This window comes from Anticarsia gemmatalis, chromosome 12 (genome assembly GCF_050436995.1).
Source record: "Anticarsia gemmatalis isolate Benzon Research Colony breed Stoneville strain chromosome 12, ilAntGemm2 primary, whole genome shotgun sequence".
In the NCBI taxonomy this organism is placed as follows: Eukaryota; Metazoa; Arthropoda; class Insecta; order Lepidoptera; family Erebidae; genus Anticarsia; species Anticarsia gemmatalis.
The window spans coordinates 5,425,383-5,444,490 of NC_134756.1; the positions used below are offsets into that span (position 1 = coordinate 5,425,383).

The following is a 19,108-nucleotide window of genomic DNA, read 5'->3' on the forward strand; positions in this document are numbered from 1 at the left end:
CCTATTGCTTAAGGTTACCAACAATTGTTAATTGTTTTTGTGCAATAATATAGCTCAAAAGAATATATTTAGGATCCAAAGGTCGAGTTTGTTAAAATAATACTTGCAAGCATCAGTCAGGTATCTATGTATATTAATCCCTTGAATAAATCGCAAAAAAAAAGTTATATGAGTATCAGTTGTCAAACGAAAGGCTTTTTCTGTTTATAGAAGTTCAATGTATTATTATTGTAGGTGTGTAATCACGGACTTTTCTTCTATTTGATGTGTATTATCACCTATTAATCTTTTAAAGTATGACATTTTTCATTAAAAAGACAGCATGTTCAGTATAAAATGATTAAAATTTATTAATGAAACAGGAACAAAAAATCAATTATTAAGGAACATTTTAATGTCTTCTCAGCGACTGTATAATCTGGAGTACTCTGCACCCACCACTTACAGGGGAATCTGGAAAACAAAAAATATATCCAATTATTTGGGTACATTTTTAACATTACTAATTGTACTAATGAGACGTTATTTTATTATAGTCTTTGTGTATTTATTTACATACTTTTATCATCAGCTATAAGTACCTCGGCCTTATGTTCGAGGAAGCAGGACATCAGCATTTTAGCTCTTTCACAGCCGGCTTCTCCGTCGCTGACAGGCTTGTCGTTTACTGCAATTAACATATAACAATTAACATATGTTTTAATAGAAAATTATTAGTTCGATCCAAGTACCTAGGTAATTTCTCTATTCAAACATAATAAATATAACTGTTTTGCTTTTAATTTGCCGGTCTTAAATGTATTATTTAAAACGCATGCTGCACATACATACATACATAGAATTTATATACATAGAGTTAGTATACTTTTCACTTTTAACTATCTTAAATCTTTACCAACATGCAGACTTTATGAAAAGTGACTTTATGAAATACCCAACATGTTCAAACTATGTTTCCCAATCACAACATACTAATTTATATTTAAATATCCAAATAAAAAGCTTTGAACATACCAGAAGCGCACTTCTTGCCAACATCGGCGAACTTGTCGAAGTCCTCATCGGTATTCACGTACTTCCTCAGTTTAGTCAAACCAGTGTCTACGTCGAAAACACCTTGTTCAGTTATCTATAAAAAGAAATAACACCAGTTACGGAAAAAATAACTAAGCTCTGCTGCTTAGCCAGGAAGTTTTGAATTTACTAGAGCAGAGTTTCGTTGTGCTTCGTGATCAACGGCCTTCTTTACTCATCATTTAGGTAAGCTGATAGCAACTGTAGTCACATCTGTCAGTCACATAGTAAGTCCGCCACATTGGCGACAAATCTTCAAGAACTGTGTTGAAGAACCGTTGGAACGGGCGAATACACACTGTGTATTTCGAATACACACAGCTTCCAAAATTATTGGAAAATTGGGTGTTCGTTTGAAACAAATGCTTTGACCACTTTGCTATCTTTGTCTTCTACAATAGGTATAATATTAAATATAAGTATGTATTTATATTGCTTACCACTCCAGCTTTCTTGAACACACATCCGAGGAAGCAAGGTTTGACACCATCGATATTGCGTGACGTCTTGGCAGCCTTGATATCGGCTAGAGAGACGCCGCACTGTGGATCGAAAATCGGCTGTAGAAGACATAGAATCTCGATGTCGTGAATGTTATTTTTTTTGATGGAAATGTATTCTGCTGATCATTACTGTTCTATAAAATGTCATATGAACTAATTGTGTGCACAAATGGAAGAGTTATAATTTTTTAAAGAAAATTTTGTATGGAGCTGACATGAAAAATGAGAATATCTCTGGAATCGCAAGGTTGGCCGTTATATCCTTGCACACTGATATAGTACTATTTATTTGTGAATTTTTGACATACTTTATATCGCGGCATCACTTGCGATTTTTTTTCTAAAAATCGTCAAAATTTTCAAAAAAAATAATTTGTTTATGATACATTTAAATGCTTAAGTATGACTATAAGAAGTGTAATTTACAATATTTTTTATGCTTACACCAAAACGTTCTTAGAAATCACAAAATCGTACTACTCCTCCTCGAATGGTGTTCTCTAAACCTCGTATAATCTTTGTTTCGGGCCTCCGAAGCTTCTTCCGAAAGACTTCCAATTGGTACAATAGCATTTACTGCAATTATGTCCCCTCCGTGAATCAACAGTTTGTAGACGGTTGATGACATGTAGCATCCATCATACAGTTCCATGTATTTTTCAGCGGTTGTTCTAGCGTATTCGTTAAATTACGGCATGTCTACAAACTCTTCAGATGTGATAGCTCTCAGAATCACAGCAAATCTGCGTATTATGTGTTCATCTAATGCAATGGTCATCTTTGAATCGATCTTGGATTAGTTTTTACGTGGATGCAATAACTCTTGATGGCCTTCTCCTCTAGCAGACCACTTTTTGTAGTCGAGACGATACGGTATGTGTAAAAATTATTCCATCACATTTATGAAATGCATGCATGAAATGATGATAATCCGGACTCATACACACCAGGAGAAATGGTTTTTGACGCAACGGCATCTAACTTATTCATTTATGTGGTCTTAGCCAAACACATGTAGCAGGCCGCATTGACTTCGCTTCTTTGTACATATCTCTACAAATTTTGCCCTCAATCATCGTCATCATTACTTGGTGACTAATTTCATGTCCCTGACATTTTGAGGGAACGAGAGCTGCAATTTTGTTATCCGTAACGAGAGTTTCAATATCCATAGCAGTTTTTTCCTTTATGACAACTTCTTTGGTTGCTTTCGAAAAACTAAACTGGACTGGAGGGTAATACAGAGGTGAGTAGGGTCTTGGATTCACCCATACGGTATCACCGTCAGCTACTATCAACTACGGTATCACTTTCATGCCCGCATAAATGTGATGGAATAATTTTTACACATACCGTATCGTCTCGACTACAAAAAGTGGTCTGCTAGAGGAGAAGGCCATCAAGAGTTATTGCATCCACGTAAAAACTAATCCAAGATCGATTCAAAGATGACCATTGCATTAGATGAACACATAATACGCAGATTTGCTGTGATTCTGAGAGCTATCACATCTGAAGAGTTTGTAGACATGCCGTAATTTAACGAATACGCTAGAACAACCGCTGAAAAATACATGGAACTGTATGATGGATGCTACATGTCATCAACCGTCTACAAACTGTTGATTCACGGAGGGGACATAATTGCAGTAAATGCTATTGTACCAATTGGAAGTCTTTCGGAAGAAGCTTCGGAGGCCCGAAACAAAGATTATACGAGGTTTAGAGAACACCATTCGAGGAGGAGTAGTACGATTTTGTGATTTCTAAGAACGTTTTGGTGTAAGCATAAAAAATATTGTAAATTACACTTCTTATAGTCATACTTAAGCATTTAAATGTATCATAAACAAATTATTTTTTTTGAAAATTTTGACGATTTTTAGAAAAAAAATCGCAAGTGATGCCGCGATATAAAGTATGTCAAAAATTCACAAATAAATAGTACTATATCAGTGTGCAAGGATATAACGGCCAACCTTGCGATTCCAGAGATATTCTCATTTTTCATGTCAGCTCCATACAAAATTTTCTTTAAAAAATTATAACTCTTCCATTTGTGCACACAATTAGTTCATATGACATTTTATAGAACAGTAATGATCAGCAGAATACATTTCCATCAAAAAAAATAACATTCACGACATCGAGATTCTATGTCTTCTACGGCCGATTTTCGATCCACCGTGCGCCGTGCTCTTGAGAGCACTGTAGCACCAGAGGCATCACGGATTCACGGAAATGGGACTTTTCTTCCTCACTAACGGCCTGTTTAAAACAAAATGATGTTAATCAGTAATACTGCTAAATATGTTAGAATTAGAATTATTTACATTAGATATTAAAGTTGTAACTTTATTGACAGAAGATCTATTTTACATAGGGATCTCTCTCTCTTTCTCTTATAGGATATTTAAAGTCTAATAGCCCATGAATAAGGTTGTATGAATTTAGTTCAATAATAGTTTATAATTAAAATATTTTTATAGAGGTATCCATCTAGTTCGATTCTTGTGACCAAATAAAATGCCATTTTACAAGGGCGATTCAGCTATTGTTTATTGCTATATCAAAGTTTAACAATTTTCGAAAAAACAAATTGCATAAATTAAAATCCCTATACTTACATAGACGCCATTCAGGGCCGCAGCCACAAAACAGACCACCAAACAAGTGAACTTAGACATGTTGACAAAACTACAGGTTGTACCGCTTCCTTAGGAACTTCCAGTGAGTATGTTTATCCTTAGAACAACATCTCCTATTTATATGAGACTCACAAAACTATGTAACACGTTTAAGTAATTACCAAAGTATCTCGCCATAAATGGACTCTATAAAAAACGCTGGGTACAAAGGTCGATTTGTTTGTAAGAAGTTCAAAGTTTCAAACGGTCGACATCGCGGTAAAGATATAAGGGTTAGAATTCACTTTTTGAACGTAATAATAATAGATTTAACCCATGACTATCCCACTGCTGGGCACGAGTTTCCTCTCTTAATAAGGGAGGGGTCAGGTCCACAAGTATGGGGGTGGGGAATTTGTGTACCTTCAAGTACTGTGTTGAAGAACGTTTATAGGTATGACTTTCGTGTTACCACATTGCAACAGACACAAAATGTTATAAAAAGCTTTGATAAAATCCCTAGGACATAAACATTATATTAGGTAACACCTCATGAGCGCGCGATCCTTTTTGCCACTAGTTTTTGCATCGTCCTTGTGAATACTGCATCATTACATGCACTTTAATACATGTCACGCTTTGGTCTAGAACGTGGTTACCAAAATTATTTCGCAATAAATTCTATAGATTGAACTTCCGTAAGATTAATTAATTAAAATTAAATGTTACGGGAATAAGGGTCAGTTTCAAAGCTTACGTATAATTGTCTGATAACCCGAGTTAATAGTTATAGTGACAACAAATATGTATAATACATATGAGAACTATCAACTACCGACAACCGGCTAGCCATCGAGAAATTTTACACAAAAAACTGTTTAGCGCCTCTACCGGACTCCGTAAGAACTATTTTGGCAGTACATTTTAAACTTTTGATACTCGACAGTACAAACTATACAGAATTGCGCTACCTGGCTAACTATGGTAACTTTATGGACCAAAACAGAATCAACATACAAAATCTACAATGCAGTAATCACTATACAATCCAAATAAAAAAAAACTAAGAGCTACATTGTTCAAATAATTAAAAGTCCAAAGTGCGGGAAAACACTAGACTATGTATAATATATAGAAATAACTAGATTTTCCGGTTTGCAATCATTGTACTGAATCATTTATCGTCTGTTGTTAAGTGTTTTATATGCAGTTTAATAACTTTGACTTAATTACTATGCACCTCATTATTAATTTTATTGATCGTTTGACGTCAGCAACACGTTACTGAAGAGAATAAACAAATAAATATAGTCAGTGCCAAAGGTTACGATTTTAAATTAAATTATAGGTATAACATTATCGAACATGGGGGGATTGTTTATAACATAACATGGAGGCTTACTTTAGGAATAACTAGGTGAAATAGTGGAAGTATTTATAATGAAATATCTGGCCGATTGCGGTTTTATAATGTAAATTGGGCCTTCATGATTTAAAAGCTTAAACTGAATATTCGAACGAAGGAGGCCCTGCAACCAATTTTACTGCATATTAGAACTACTTACTTGCAGTACCCAATTCTCAACCTTTTTTCTTACTTAAAACTCGCAAAGTAATAGTCCTATTATGTTATTAGTTCTCAAACGGATGCCTTCATTCAATCGCGTTTCTCTCCATTGTAATCGCTTAATGAACGTCTAATGGATTCCCCTTAATCGAAGGTCTTTCTGTCATACAGGATATTGGTTTTGTCACCAATTCTTTGTTTTAGTATAAAACCAACAAAAATTTGGACAAACAATCAGACATTTACGATCAATTCAACGGTTTACATTACCTTATCACTTTAAACAAACATTTAACATGTTCAAGACAGTAATTTCTTTTGGCATTTTTGCAGCATTCCTGACTTACGCACAGGTAAGTTTGATCGATCACGTTATAATATCAATAGGTACTTATTTAATATCCATAGTGTTTCAAATAAATAAAAACTACCAGTTAGATGCTAACAAAATTCTATAAAACCAACTATAGAATACAATTATAGATCTCTTTGTAAAAAAAATGTGTTTACATAAAATACATATTACTCAATTAAGTCAATATCCTAATTTTAAATTTTCCAGGCTATCAGCGATGAACAGCAAGCACAGATACAAGCCAAGTTCGTAGAATTTGGTTCAGAATGCATCAAAAACCACCCGGTGTCGTTTGAAGACCTGACATCTCTTAGGCAAAAAGTGTTCCCGGAGAGTGGCAATGCTGGCTGCTTTACAGCATGTATCTTTAACAAAATAGGACTGGTAAGTGCATTTTATCTTATCATTTTCTTTATTGGTAAACAACCTATTTGATCATTAAAAAGAATTAAATCCGGTCCCGACTTTTAGGAACCATAATTTCATCTCCATACATTATGCACTTTTCTATTTAGTTAGCAACATCAAATTCACTTAATTAATTTGTTTACCTAAAGAATATAAGTAATAATACCACTTATTTCTAAATACGTATGTATTATTATTGGTTGGGTTGGATCGTGATTGTAATCTAGATAATCGATCAGACTTTGCTCTCTGACTCGGTGCGATCAAAGGATAATAATAGAATGTTTCAAGGCTGAGATTTAAATAGAAATACATAATAGGTTTGCGGGAGTTTCCATAGGTACTTGGACTTTGATTCGCGACTTTTTGCAAAATTAGGTAGTTTTATTACCGTAACCCACGTTGAGGAAAACCAGGGTAGATAATAATCACTTGTGTTTGTCGATTAGTTGTGTACAGACGTCAAACTTCACAAAAACTGCGCGGTACAATTTAACACACGGTAATTAACTTTTCTTTAATAGACTAAAACAGATGCTCGCTCTATATTTTGGCTTCAAACACGATTTTTTTTGTTTACCTCGACCAATTCGACCAAATCGCCTAAAACTAACATTAAATCTAAAAACCTTGGTCCTGCTATTGTCCTCTTTAGCCACATTGTGCTGATCACACAATCAAACCATGACCAATTGTCCAGTATAGAAATACACAGCACAGAGAAGCTCATGAATCATATCTCGCTAAACAAATCTTCATAGCAATCACTTGTCGGAAACAAGCCAATAGGAGCCATAATTTTCCGCTAATAGCATGCAGCTAGCACGTAGATACAATTTATTTGTTGATAGTTTAATCCTTATAAACATCGTAAACATGAGATTATATATTATAGTTTTAGCACTTGATTCAGTAGTTGAAACTAAGTACATATATATCTAGGTAAGACATGAAATAGAATCTGCTAACGCCTTCAGATTAGGTAATTAGGTAAGTACGGTGTCGTAAAAAATGCATAAATTAAAATTTGTATTTATCAATACAGATAATACCTAACTGTATAAATTGTATCGTATAACGTATCGTAATCTAGAAAAGCAAACAGAAACACGGCATCTTGCACATATTAACTTTTGATTACCATTTTTTATTCTTACAGTTCGACGACAAAGGGACACTATCACATACAACAGCATTAGAAAGTGCTAAGAAAGTATTCGAAGATAAAGAAGAATTGAAAAGCATCGAAGAATTTTTGACTGCATGTGCTAAAGGTCAGATTATATATTATTGTTTTATTATTTGCCGTATGCGAAATATTGCTGTCTTTAACCCTGCTTTCGGAGTAAAGAATAATCAAAAACATAACGACAATACAAAAATACTTTTCTAACTAAGTTCATATACATTCTTATTTTGCAGTGAACGAAGAAGCAGTTAGCGACGGAGAAAAGGGCTGTGAACGTGCAAAATTGGCGTACAAATGTTATGTTGACAACTACGAAAAGGTATAATAAAAAAATATGTATCGAAACAATTATTATTATATGTAAATAATATGTTTAATATTGCTTCCTGATTAGGGTTCTTCTATCGTTAATTTTATTTATTAATAATAGGGACTACAATCTGCATAGTACGTATAGTCAGCTTTAGAAGTCGCCGAATATTAGGACATTAGCATTTGCTGCAAATTTTGGCGTAGTGGTTAAGGTCGCCACGCCACTACCATTACGCGTCGGGAGGTTCGATTCCCACACTGAACAAATATTTGTGCGATCCACAAATAGTTGTTTCGGGTCTGGTTGTACTTTATATCCGTTGTTTGTATGTTTGTAAAAGTCTCCGCGACACAAGAGCAATTCTTAGTGCGGGAGTTGTCTTAACACAATAGAAATAGAAGCACCATTTAGTATTTAATTAGCCAACACCGTTTGTGGTGGTATAAATTACATGCAAAATATTTATGATATGAAAGATAATATCTGTTTAGCGGAGCTCTTAGTAGCTGACTGCACCTATTACGTTTGTATAATTTGACCTCTCATTTACAGTTCAACTTCGACCTCAACTTTTAAAGATCTTTTGAAAAAACAACGATTAATCAACGACCTCGGCACAGCGCATCCTGGTGATTAGATTTTAAAACTTTAGTAATTAAGCGGATTGTGGACTTAGTTAAGATTTAATATAAATATTTTATGCTATTTGTTCATTTTATTTATCTACCTTTGATTTTCAAAGAACACGGAGACAGTCTTAATTTTTGAAAAATTCTCACTCGTTTAATATATTACTAAATATAAAAAAAACGTTATACCTACTCACCATACCAATAAGTTCAACTAGCGAACATAAATGTTACCTTATTCTGCATTATACATTAAAGAATTATATAATTATGATATAATCATTCTTACATTTTGTATTCATAGGCATTGATGTGCCTTTTTGTAGGAGCGCGTGAACCCATCGTGATTAAAAGTAAGTATTGGTTCTATTCAAAAATATTATTTCGATTTATTTTGATATTGGTTTTTATAACAATTCCTTCCCGTAAAGGCGCTATCCCAAATCTCTAATTTAGGTAAATGAAACACTCATTTAGTACCTAGTAATTTTTATTATCAAAAATAATTTAGAGAAGTCCGCTATCCAAAATATTTACAACAAACAAAAGGTGCAAGTACAACTAGTTGAACTACTTATTACTTTATTAGTCTAGTTAGTTTTTGTTCATTACGTCGCCTGTTTTAACTCTTCAGAAGTCGAAGTCAAACCCATACTGTAAAAACAAAGATTAGATTAGAAATTGTCGTTTAAAGATTTCTCTTCTTTCTAAATAACAAGTAAATTACGAGCCGTAGAATAATAGCTCTAGCTTTTCTAGACAACATATTATTTTGTATCGTTACTTGAAAGTAATCATAGTCAGTGGGCTTATCACGTAACTCAGTTGACAGTTAGTATACGTCAAATCTATGGTCACTATTTAGTACATTGCTGCTTTGACGTAACGTATTAATCACTACAACCTTAGGGAGAAAACAATGGACAGAATAGTGGCTTTCAAATGGTTGTCAACTGAGATACGTGATAGCCCCCCTGCGGGCTTATCACGTATCTCAGTTGACAGCTAGTGTACGTCAAATTGATGGTAATTATTCAGTACATTGCTGCTTTGACGTAACGTGCTAACCACAGTATTCTAAGGGAGAAAACAATGTACAGGGTAGTGTCTTTCAAATATTTGACAACTGAGATACGTGATAGCCCCCCTGATCATTATATGGGACATGAAATTTAAACAAATTCACGTAGAGATTGGCTCCTCAAGAGATGAGTCGTATTAAATCTCAATACTTACTTTAGGAGCATTATCCATCAAACAAGTGAAAGCAAGCTTCGCTCTATCGCAGCCCATATTTCCATCACTGGTTTTTTGTTGATTCACTGAAAACAGGAGGATAGTACATTTGTTAATCAATGAGTTATGTGCTTTTTATAAGAATTCTGTCATAGTCTGTGTATTTTGACAGATTTTAGCAGTTTTTATAAAATAATCATTTGATTCTATTCATGGAATAGTTTATCCTATGGGATACAATAGAATAATCTATCTGTAGAGATATCATAGAATAGATGAAGATGAAGATATTATTACCAGCTGAACAAAGTTTCATAATCTCGTCTACATTCTTCAGGCTTTCTTCATTTCCTTTAAACACTTGTTCTGCATTCTTCCTAGTTGTTTCTGGAGATAACATTCCCATATTGTCCATCTGTAACAGTACAGCAAATAACTTTAGACTTATTTAACATTACTTAAGACATCAGTAATGATAAAATCCAAAACAAAATCTGGGGGCACGGAAGTGCCCCCGCAAGTCGAGCAAAAAAAAAGCGGCACGGCCGTAACATCCTTTTCTCGAAGCAATTCGGGCTATTTTTGACACCCCTATAATTTCGTTGTGGATAAAACAAGAAGCCTGGATTTTCAGCAACTAATTAGTCATTGTATAAACACGGTATATTTAAAATTTCAGTCAATTTGAACCAGTGGTTTAAGAATGACAACTTGTTAAAATTTTGAATTTTGTCACTCACTGATTCACTGACTCACTGACTCACCGATCATCAAAAGTCTAAGGTACTTCTAGCAGACTTAGAAGCTTAAAATTTAGAATACAAATAGGGTTTAGTGTCTTAATCATGGGAAAAATGTAATATTTTCTAATTTCGGTCCAGTTTTCTAAATACACCAACTGCAACCATAACTTTGTAATCCCATATAAATGTATAAGATTACAAGGTTACATTTGCAGTTAATGAATTATTACTGTAGAAAATAAAATAAATAGGTGTAAATAGGTACCTACTATATGAGGCATAACGGGAGGGGGTATAGGGTGTGTAAGGGTGTTTAGCCCATGAAACTGAACAACATTCCCATAGAAAAATATGTTGAATTATGAAAAAAAAAACGTCTTTCCATACAAATTGGACTTATGTTCGCTCTACAAAAAGAAGTGAGATGCCATCAAAAACATTCTGTAAAAACCTCAAGTCTCGCCGTAAAAAGTTGTGAGATCTATATAATACCAAGTCGATTAATCTATTTAGTCTCTACTTAAAGGACCTTCTGTCTTAAGTTATTCCGTATGTTATTATCATGCCAATTAAAAAAAATACCTTTAAAACAAATAGATCGACTTGGTCATCGCAAGAAAACACAAATTCGCCATTAACATTTCAGGAGCATTAACTTCTCGTCGTGCTGATTAGTGTGATACATACTAATAATTAAATCATGCGATGGCCAGGTCGGTCTATTTGTTTTAAAGGTATTTTTTTTTTATTGGCATGATAATAACATACGTAATAACTTAAGACAGAAGGTCCTTTAAGTAGAGACTAAATAGATTAATCGACTTGGTATTATATAGATCTCACAACTTTTTACGGCGAGACTTGAGGTTTTTACAGAATGTTTTTGATGGCATTTAGGTTTACGGGCCAAGTTTGCTGTACGAGTATAAATATACTACTACTACTACTAAAAATAGACTTTTCCATATCAATGTAGGTACCTAAAGTATGATACCAAGAAATCCTTCAGGTAGGTAATCAACCGTATAATTATAATTGATTAACAACGATTTGGATGTTAAGTAGTGAATTAGAGTGGTGATTAGTAAGATTGATGATTTCACTGCAATTTTTGTTTAACAGACGATTATGATGAAGTTTATCAAGTAAAATGCGGCTATCCAGTTAGATATTAAATAATTATCACTTGCTGTTCTTTCTGGTAACATTTCTTAAAGAGATTCAGGATCCCAAAAACAAACCCTAAGGTTTGATAATTTGATCGCTATAAAAGTGGAAATTATACTTACAACTCCAGTTTTCTTGAACATACAAGCAGCGAAACATTTCGAGTTCTTTGTATCAGAAATCATCTTGTTCTTAAATGCTTTGATTTCAGTCAACGTCAGAGGATAATCTTTAACGCATTGTAGTCCCACTACTACCAGCTTGCTCATGACTGCTCCTTTCTCTACTTCTGACATAGCCTGTATATAAAAAAGGACATTAATATAGCTACACCCAATAAAAAACATTTACAATATTTCGTAACAATATCGTATTTTTTTATATATTTTCAGAATCAGCGTTATTTCAAAATTAGTATATTATTTACTTACCTTCGCTTGTTTAGCTAAGAAACCAATGAGCAGAACAAATCCAAGAGTAGTAATAGAATTCATTTTCGTTTCTGAAGCACGAGGCTTTGCTACCGGAACAATAAGGGCAGTACTCGATACTCGATCAATACACAAACGCTATTGATCCACTTAATGTGTTTTTTCATGTATTTATACCAAATAGTTTCAGAACTAACGATGAAACAGCTAAATACGTATGTATCGTGGATATCGACAAGCCCTAACCTTCGATTACTGCGCCGGAAATTCGCTATAAAGTGACAATAAACCCCAAAACTAAGTAACATACAGTTCGTAACCAAAACGAATTAAGTTTTTAATGGTTTTAAACTACTACAAGGATAACTCTCACTATACAAAGGCGACCCAGTGATATCGATTTTACCACATCGTTGTCAATCTTTGGATCTATGATATTCGTCGTTGTGCATAGTATACTCGTGCCTCAGAGATCGTTTTTTTTTGGTGCAATAGTCGCTCAAAAACAAATAAGGCCTTTTGGGTATAAATTCAGATGCTTTGTAATTAAAGTAATATACAAACAGTAAAACGCAACTACTGCTTTATTTAAGCCTATCAATTGATTGTCAAGATATACGAGAACTTGTTGACCACCTTAAACTTGTGGCAGTGACTGTACTTTTCCACTCAATTTATGTCATCGATTAAGTCTTTATAACAACAAAAGATAAGCAATTAACACATGTAATAAAGTTACTAAAAATATATTCCTTTTCCTAAAATACATCATGATGTCGTTTAATTAAGAATTGATGTTGATGAATTATAAGCAAGTATTTATGGTGTCATATTGTTAAATTTTCTTTAAAATAATGCAGAATTACGCTATTATTATAGAAAAATTTAAAGGGTAATCAATTAATAGAACTACATATATCGGGTAGGTAACACAATATATTTCACTGATTAATTATATATTTCAAATTAATTTTCCTTATATTCATATGGTTTGGCCCTCGGCAGTGCCCGACTCCTCACTAGAAATTAAAATAGGACAATAAATAATCCATCATTAGTAAAAGACAATTAAATACGCAGTGATTGTAAAATTACTTTGAAATTATAAACGGTAGTAACTTGACTACGTATTACTTTCATTGATAAAAATGATTATTATAACCATTAATTGTACCTATTTCACTATACTTACTTCCTTAAAATTCTTCAAACATTCGTAGATGATGTCCACGCGTTTGTTTTCGGCATCTTTGTCGTCCTTCAGCTCCTCCTCCTTACCTGTAAAATTATTTTCACAACTTAAAGCAACTGATACAATATTTCGAAAGAACATTCGCGTGGTGGGCGAATTCCTACTACTCTATAGACAATTTTTATATGAAAATCTTATCAGCACTCCAAGCTTTTCACATGAATTAGGTATTATCTTTAATTACTTTTATATGACAATCGCCCGCTAGTCGATAAGGACAAGATGTAGAAAACCGCGCTACATAAACTTTCTTGAAACAATAGCCTGTGATTCGACTTTAAGTTTGTGTAGTTGTTTCACAAATAATACGTGAGATACACTGGTTTAATTTTGTTATAAACTCAGACTAGTAATTCTAAAACTACTTTTAATTCTAGCTTACCTTTAAAGCACTCGTCTAAGGCACCTTGAAGTTTGTTGGCTTCGTCTTCATTGTCTGTGTACAATATCACTTGCTGTTTCACTGCTTCTCTGTCGTACTCGCCTTTCTCGTTCAACTGAAAAGTATATGCAATGCTATATTAAAAACAAAGTTATTAAATATTATTAAATTAACATTTTACCGTTTCCTCTGTTACTTATTTTAAATGGACATTGTTCAACATTGCTAGCGAGCTTTTTGCTACTTTTAGACGGTTTTTACTTGCGTTAATTATTGCAACGAAGATTTGCTAAAGGATAAAGTTCCTTCTATAACAAGTAGTTTAATGGTAGTGATATTTAGCAAAATAAATGTGTCATAAGTACGCAAAAATCTTATAGATTGTTGACACGTGCACAAGCTTGACTTTGCATAAAACTATTGATACATTACCAGTCCGATTTTCTTCAAAAAACATTTCTTGAAATTGATGTCCATATCTTTGTGGTTCTCTTTCTTAAGGTCTTCTTCTGTGAGACCACATTCTTCTATGCAATCCATTACAATAGGTTTCAGTGCCTCTATTATAGCTGCCTCTTCTTCTTCAGACAGGCACTGTAAAAATTCACAATGCAGTTAGTTTTTCAATTTCACATAGTAAATACGATAATAGTTTTTTCTTTTTATTTAAGACAACTCCCGCACATGGATCACTCTTGTGTCGCGGGGACTTTTACAAACATACAAACAACGGACACAAAGTACAACCAGGCTCGAAAAAAATATTTGTTCACGTGTGAGGATCGAAACCACGACCTCCCGGCGTTACCTCCGTAATGTAGCAGCGTGGTAACCTGAACCACTGCGCCACGGAGGCAGTCATTGTATTTTAATCTATCCAATAGTAGAAAAAGTTACTAAGTTATTGAAACATTTTTTACGAAAAAAAATACGCTAAACTAAGGCTCGTTGAAGAGTTCAATATTATACATGTCTATGGAACAAATTCAGGCGCAAAACAGCTTTAACAATAAGCAGTAAATTTGTATACTATTGCAATGTTTTACTCACGTTTACACTCCACACACTCAATCCAACCACAATCAGGTTCAGGAACACAAAACTGGGCTTGAACATGATGATATTCAATAAGTTTCAATTTCACTAGCTTCACCAGTTGTACGTTTTATATGTTTTAGTTGTAAAGTAAGATCATTACATTTATATGTCGTTAGGTGATTTGATGTCGAGATAATTAGCCTATAATGTCAGCGTTTTTCACACCAATAGCAAAACTAAACGGTGTAAGTGTGTCAAGTTCGAGTCTGAGTACTGTAAATTGATATTGTATATTATAATGTACTGTTTCTTATGGCCTTCTACTGCAATATTATTTTAGATAAACGCTAGTCTTAAGTTAAAAAAAATTGTTGGAAGATGTACAATAACATCTTATTTTAGGATTCTCCCTTAAAATAGGTCAATAATGCAATCCTAAAACAATAGTGTAATTTACTTGTATTTCAGACCTCTACTTTCTCTATTACAAGCTCTTAATGTTGCACACATTTCGGACCTATTTTCCGCTTATTAGTTTAGCATAATTGACTCATAACAAAAGAGTACCTACACAAATAAGCGCCACGTTACATAAACCGTTTGTAACAGTGGTGGTCCCTCAAAAAGGTTTTCACATATTTAGCAATAGGGATCCCTGTTTTGCGCAACAAAATATCTACGATAATACCGTGTGTACACAATGCATTGCGATCATTTGCCACTTCCTTTCCCCATTATATTCAGCACACAATAGAACGCCAGCAGGCTTATTATTAATTTATAACAACATGCAATTTGATGGTCCTTTACATTGAAATACTAAGTTTGGCCCTTAAATCTTCGGGAAACTACGTAAGATGTTATAGCTGAATTAAATTGAATAATTAATTACTTCTCCAACACCTGCTTTACAGGCTTAAGGCAATGCGAGTGTAGGTAATGGATAGCTCGACTTTCATTGAAGAGGTTTTCCCGGAAAATAACATCCGTGTAGATGCGTCAGAAAAAGTGGGATAGAAGTACATCCACAAGCCATCTTTAGCATAGATGGTATTAAGCTTTATACCTAACCTAAACAACACCTTACCCACGACTTGAAACGGATCTCAGACTAACATTGAAAAAAGTGTCATCTTCCTAAAGGCATAATAGAGATTCCTAACATACAGAAGGAGTGCAAAACTACAATGACAAAAACGCTTTTTTTGTAGCCTATAGGGAAATCCCCTGCCATCTTATTTTTATGTCGCGTCATGATATGACGTGTGATGTAAACAGTCCAATGTTCATATTACAACAGATATAATTTCTACTTCTTTTAATAAACAGTTACGCCACTTTGGTGTTTGAATTATATTGCAGTTTCTCCCTTCTCCCTTTCCCCTTCTCAGTTTTGAGTTAAATTAAAATTATTGACTAATTAAATTTAAATAATTGTTTCATCAAATCTTTATATATATAATTCTTCTGTAAGTCTGTATGTCACTGAACTTCTTTTAAACGACTGGACCGATTTTGATGAATTTTTTTGTGTGGGTTCAAGGGGATCTGAGAATGGTTTAGATTATTATAAAAAGTTTAAAATTTTCAAATTAAAGACGTGTAGATAGGACAACGTCTGTCGGGTCCGCTAGTCCAATATATTTTTTTTTCCAGATAACAAATGATGTCGGACAAATATTTCCGCTATAATATCAATCAATTGTGGTATTGGGATAGCTCCTGAATCATTTTTATGTCGACACATAAATCCCATCCTAAAGGGTCGATATAGAATAAAGCTTAATAAAAAAAGACATTTCATCTAAAATCACGTAAATTTTCGAAAAGAATCTGCAGTGTTTTCATAGCATTGAAACCTATTGAGTGCACATCAAATGATATGTTGTAAGAGCGGCAATTAGGTCTGTACACGCGGTGTCAAAACGTGACTGGTTTTGTTTTTCACACATTGCGTGCAATGAATCCCGTGTTGTTTGATTTTCAGCTACTACTGACCATTGAGGCGACACATTTTGTATGAAAACTGATCAGCACTCATGCACAGTCGCCCAGCGAACCACCATCATAATATTTTCCAGTAATTTTAAATGTCAAACTCCTTAGTTAGTCAAAAGAAATAAATTATCATAATATTCATTCATTTATTGCGTCAGAAAAAAAACTGTTACTTAACATTTGTTTTGAAGGAGCTTTTTTGTATATGAGAGTCTTGCTTACAGCACCTGAAACAGAATTTAAGAGTAAATCATTACATTGTTTCAATTTGGACATACAGCGTTCAGCACTTAATAACGAATATGTTAATGTTGTGAAAATACTTACATCATTATTAAATTCCATGAAACATTCCATGAGTAACTTGGCTCGTTCACATCCCTTTTCACCGTCAGAAACTTCCGCCTCGTTTACTATACAAAATTTAAGAAATGTAATAAATAAAAATACACAATAGGCCTCCTAATGTATACTTTCTTTTCCTATACTGAAAAGTATATGTACATTGTACCTACCTATTAAGTAGAGACGAGAACCTAGTTTTTAACGTTTATTCAACATATTGGTCGCCGTAGTTTGAAAAAGGTTGAATTTATTTGTAAGTCGTGTCCAGGTGTGGGCACTATATACAATATAGGGATACACACTGAAACACTATGTATTCTTTCTCTCTCACTGATGGGACAGCTATAGACAGGAACGGTCAACCGCTGACGTGAGCGTGCCCTTCGGAGCAAGTAGACCTAGGACTTTAAATTCTTATCTCCGAACAATCTCTCTCTCGAACAATTTGTTGACAGAAAAACTAAGAATTACTTTTTGTCCCTAATCGAAATTTTTGTTCGAGACTTCTGCATGGCAGTTGCAGATACTACATGATGACGTAACGAGGTCATTACATTATACCGTCCTCACTGACGACAATACAATCACTCCCGTGGGTGTGTGGGGGCGTGCCAAGCTAAACGCAAGGAACTTCTACTTCCTTTTTCTGAGCGGATCATCATATAATATTATAACGTTGGTAAATAACAGTCACTAACCTCTCTCGCACTCGTGTCGAAGTTTGTTCAGCTTCTCCAAGTCTTCAGGTTTCTCGATATGCGGCTCGGTGAGTTCTAAAACTTTTTCAGAATCAAACATGCCTTTGCTGTCCATCTAAAAATTATGAAGTAAAAACATATTAGAAACGAAGAAATCGCTACCAAAACTTTGTTTATTGATAAAATGCTATTGATAAGAATTCCGTGAATATACAAATAAAATAGGATTTAGCTTCACCTTGATCCATTTTCAAAAAATGGCGTTAGAAACAAATTGGTGTAAATAAAACATCCCTATTTTCTTAACATAAGCATCTTCTTATGTATAGAGATAAGAACAGGGACATAGTACTGGGGATGTTTTGTGAATGTATATTTTTTTATTTGACTCACCATTTCAGTTTTCTTCAAGAAGCAGCTTAAAAAGCAAGGATCTAAATCAGCCTCTGAGCCGTCCTTGTCTATCATTGCCAGAAGTTCCTCTTTAGATAGGCCTAGCTCTTCGATACACTCCAGCACAAACGGGTGGACCTCATCCTTTAGCGAGTCTTTTTCATCTTGAGACATGGCCTAGAGAAATGAAATGTTGCATAAATATAGGTACGACAGTTTTACATGTAGGTAGAAATATCACATTTCAAAGGCCAGTTTTAGGGTTTACAGATAAGTGCCTGTTAGCGTAGCTGATAGATAGACAGCAAATGTATGAAAATAGCTAACAAAATTCCGTATAGCTTTGATACTTATTCAGAAACGGTCTTAAAACTTCTTAACACTGGTACTCACCGCATACACATTGACACGACCAAAATAAGTCAACACAGCGGTCCAGAACAAAAAATTTAAACCAAACATTTTTAAAATATTAAATATGTTTTACTATTTTATTTTATGTTCGTTCTTCGGTTTTCAGTATTGGTATGGCTTCAAAAGCATACCGCTACATTTATATAAAATTCACGTTAATTTGCTATGAACGTCCGATAATTGAGACAATTTTATGTTTTACACCTTAATCCATGGGTAATTTTCGTTGACTATGAAAAAAACAAACAATGAGAGCAATCAAACAATGAACAATAATAACAGGGATGTAGAGTAAGTACCTATGACTGAAACTATGGCTTCTTTCCGGGTAGGGATAGATTTGATG

At 34.0% G+C, this 19,108-nt stretch overlaps 4 protein-coding genes across 4 annotated transcripts; 1 reads left to right on the forward strand and 3 right to left on the reverse strand.

Moving 5' to 3' along the window:
• Positions 1–325: 325 nt before the first annotated feature.
• On the reverse strand, positions 326–15,068 carry LOC142977381 (uncharacterized). Its single transcript, XM_076121259.1, has 10 exons — positions 14,927–15,068; positions 14,309–14,470; positions 13,877–13,991; positions 13,431–13,520; positions 4,205–4,293; positions 3,767–3,845; positions 1,515–1,609; positions 1,015–1,129; positions 560–667; positions 326–453 (listed from the first exon to the last, which is right to left on the reverse strand). Exons 1-10 carry the CDS (start codon positions 14,990–14,992, stop codon positions 392–394), a joined length of 981 nt encoding a protein of 326 aa, XP_075977374.1. The 5' UTR covers positions 14,993–15,068; the 3' UTR covers positions 326–391.
• LOC142977277 (uncharacterized) lies at positions 5,648–8,743 on the forward strand. Its single transcript, XM_076121076.1, has 5 exons — positions 5,648–6,124; positions 6,334–6,510; positions 7,694–7,808; positions 7,957–8,042; positions 8,589–8,743. Exons 1-5 carry the CDS (start codon positions 6,068–6,070, stop codon positions 8,610–8,612), a joined length of 459 nt encoding a protein of 152 aa, XP_075977191.1. The 5' UTR covers positions 5,648–6,067; the 3' UTR covers positions 8,613–8,743.
• LOC142977272 (uncharacterized) lies at positions 9,157–12,395 on the reverse strand. The gene is made up of 5 exons (XM_076121071.1): positions 12,243–12,395; positions 11,934–12,110; positions 10,199–10,316; positions 9,902–9,987; positions 9,157–9,319 (listed from the first exon to the last, which is right to left on the reverse strand). The coding sequence occupies exons 1-5, from the start codon at positions 12,303–12,305 to the stop codon at positions 9,296–9,298; spliced, it is 468 nt and encodes a 155-aa protein (XP_075977186.1). The 5' UTR covers positions 12,306–12,395; the 3' UTR covers positions 9,157–9,295.
• Positions 15,069–17,044: 1,976 nt separating the features above from the next.
• LOC142977278 (uncharacterized) lies at positions 17,045–18,863 on the reverse strand. The gene is made up of 5 exons (XM_076121077.1): positions 18,742–18,863; positions 18,349–18,525; positions 17,956–18,070; positions 17,240–17,325; positions 17,045–17,139 (listed from the first exon to the last, which is right to left on the reverse strand). Exons 1-5 carry the CDS (start codon positions 18,808–18,810, stop codon positions 17,131–17,133), a joined length of 456 nt encoding a protein of 151 aa, XP_075977192.1. The 5' UTR covers positions 18,811–18,863; the 3' UTR covers positions 17,045–17,130.
• Positions 18,864–19,108: the final 245 nt, after the last annotated feature.

Coding starts and splice junctions, on each gene's coding strand:
- LOC142977272 (XM_076121071.1), bottom strand. CDS start 12,305: ATGAATTCTATTACTACTCTTGGATTTGTTCTGCTCATTGGTTTCTTA. Junction 12,111..12,242: donor TCTTAGCTAAACAAGCGAAG/GTAAGTAAATAA, acceptor TTTTATATACAG/GCTATGTCAGAAGTAGAGAA. Junction 10,317..11,933: donor TGTTCAAGAAAACTGGAGTT/GTAAGTATAATT, acceptor GTACTGTTACAG/ATGGACAATATGGGAATGTT.
- LOC142977278 (XM_076121077.1), bottom strand. CDS start 18,810: ATGTTTGGTTTAAATTTTTTGTTCTGGACCGCTGTGTTGACTTATTTT. Junction 18,071..18,348: donor TCTTGAAGAAAACTGAAATG/GTGAGTCAAATA, acceptor CATAATTTTTAG/ATGGACAGCAAAGGCATGTT. Junction 17,326..17,955: donor TCGACACGAGTGCGAGAGAG/GTTAGTGACTGT, acceptor AATTTTGTATAG/TAAACGAGGCGGAAGTTTCT.
- LOC142977381 (XM_076121259.1), bottom strand. CDS start 14,992: ATGTTCAAGCCCAGTTTTGTGTTCCTGAACCTGATTGTGGTTGGATTG. Junction 1,610..3,766: donor GTGCTCTCAAGAGCACGGCG/CACGGTGGATCG, acceptor CACAGTGCGGCG/TCTCTCTAGCCGATATCAAG. Junction 1,130..1,514: donor TGTTCAAGAAAGCTGGAGTG/GTAAGCAATATA, acceptor TTCTTTTTATAG/ATAACTGAACAAGGTGTTTT.
- LOC142977277 (XM_076121076.1), top strand. CDS start 6,068: ATGTTCAAGACAGTAATTTCTTTTGGCATTTTTGCAGCATTCCTGACT. Junction 6,125..6,333: donor CATTCCTGACTTACGCACAG/GTAAGTTTGATC, acceptor TAAATTTTCCAG/GCTATCAGCGATGAACAGCA. Junction 7,809..7,956: donor TTTGACTGCATGTGCTAAAG/GTCAGATTATAT, acceptor CTTATTTTGCAG/TGAACGAAGAAGCAGTTAGC.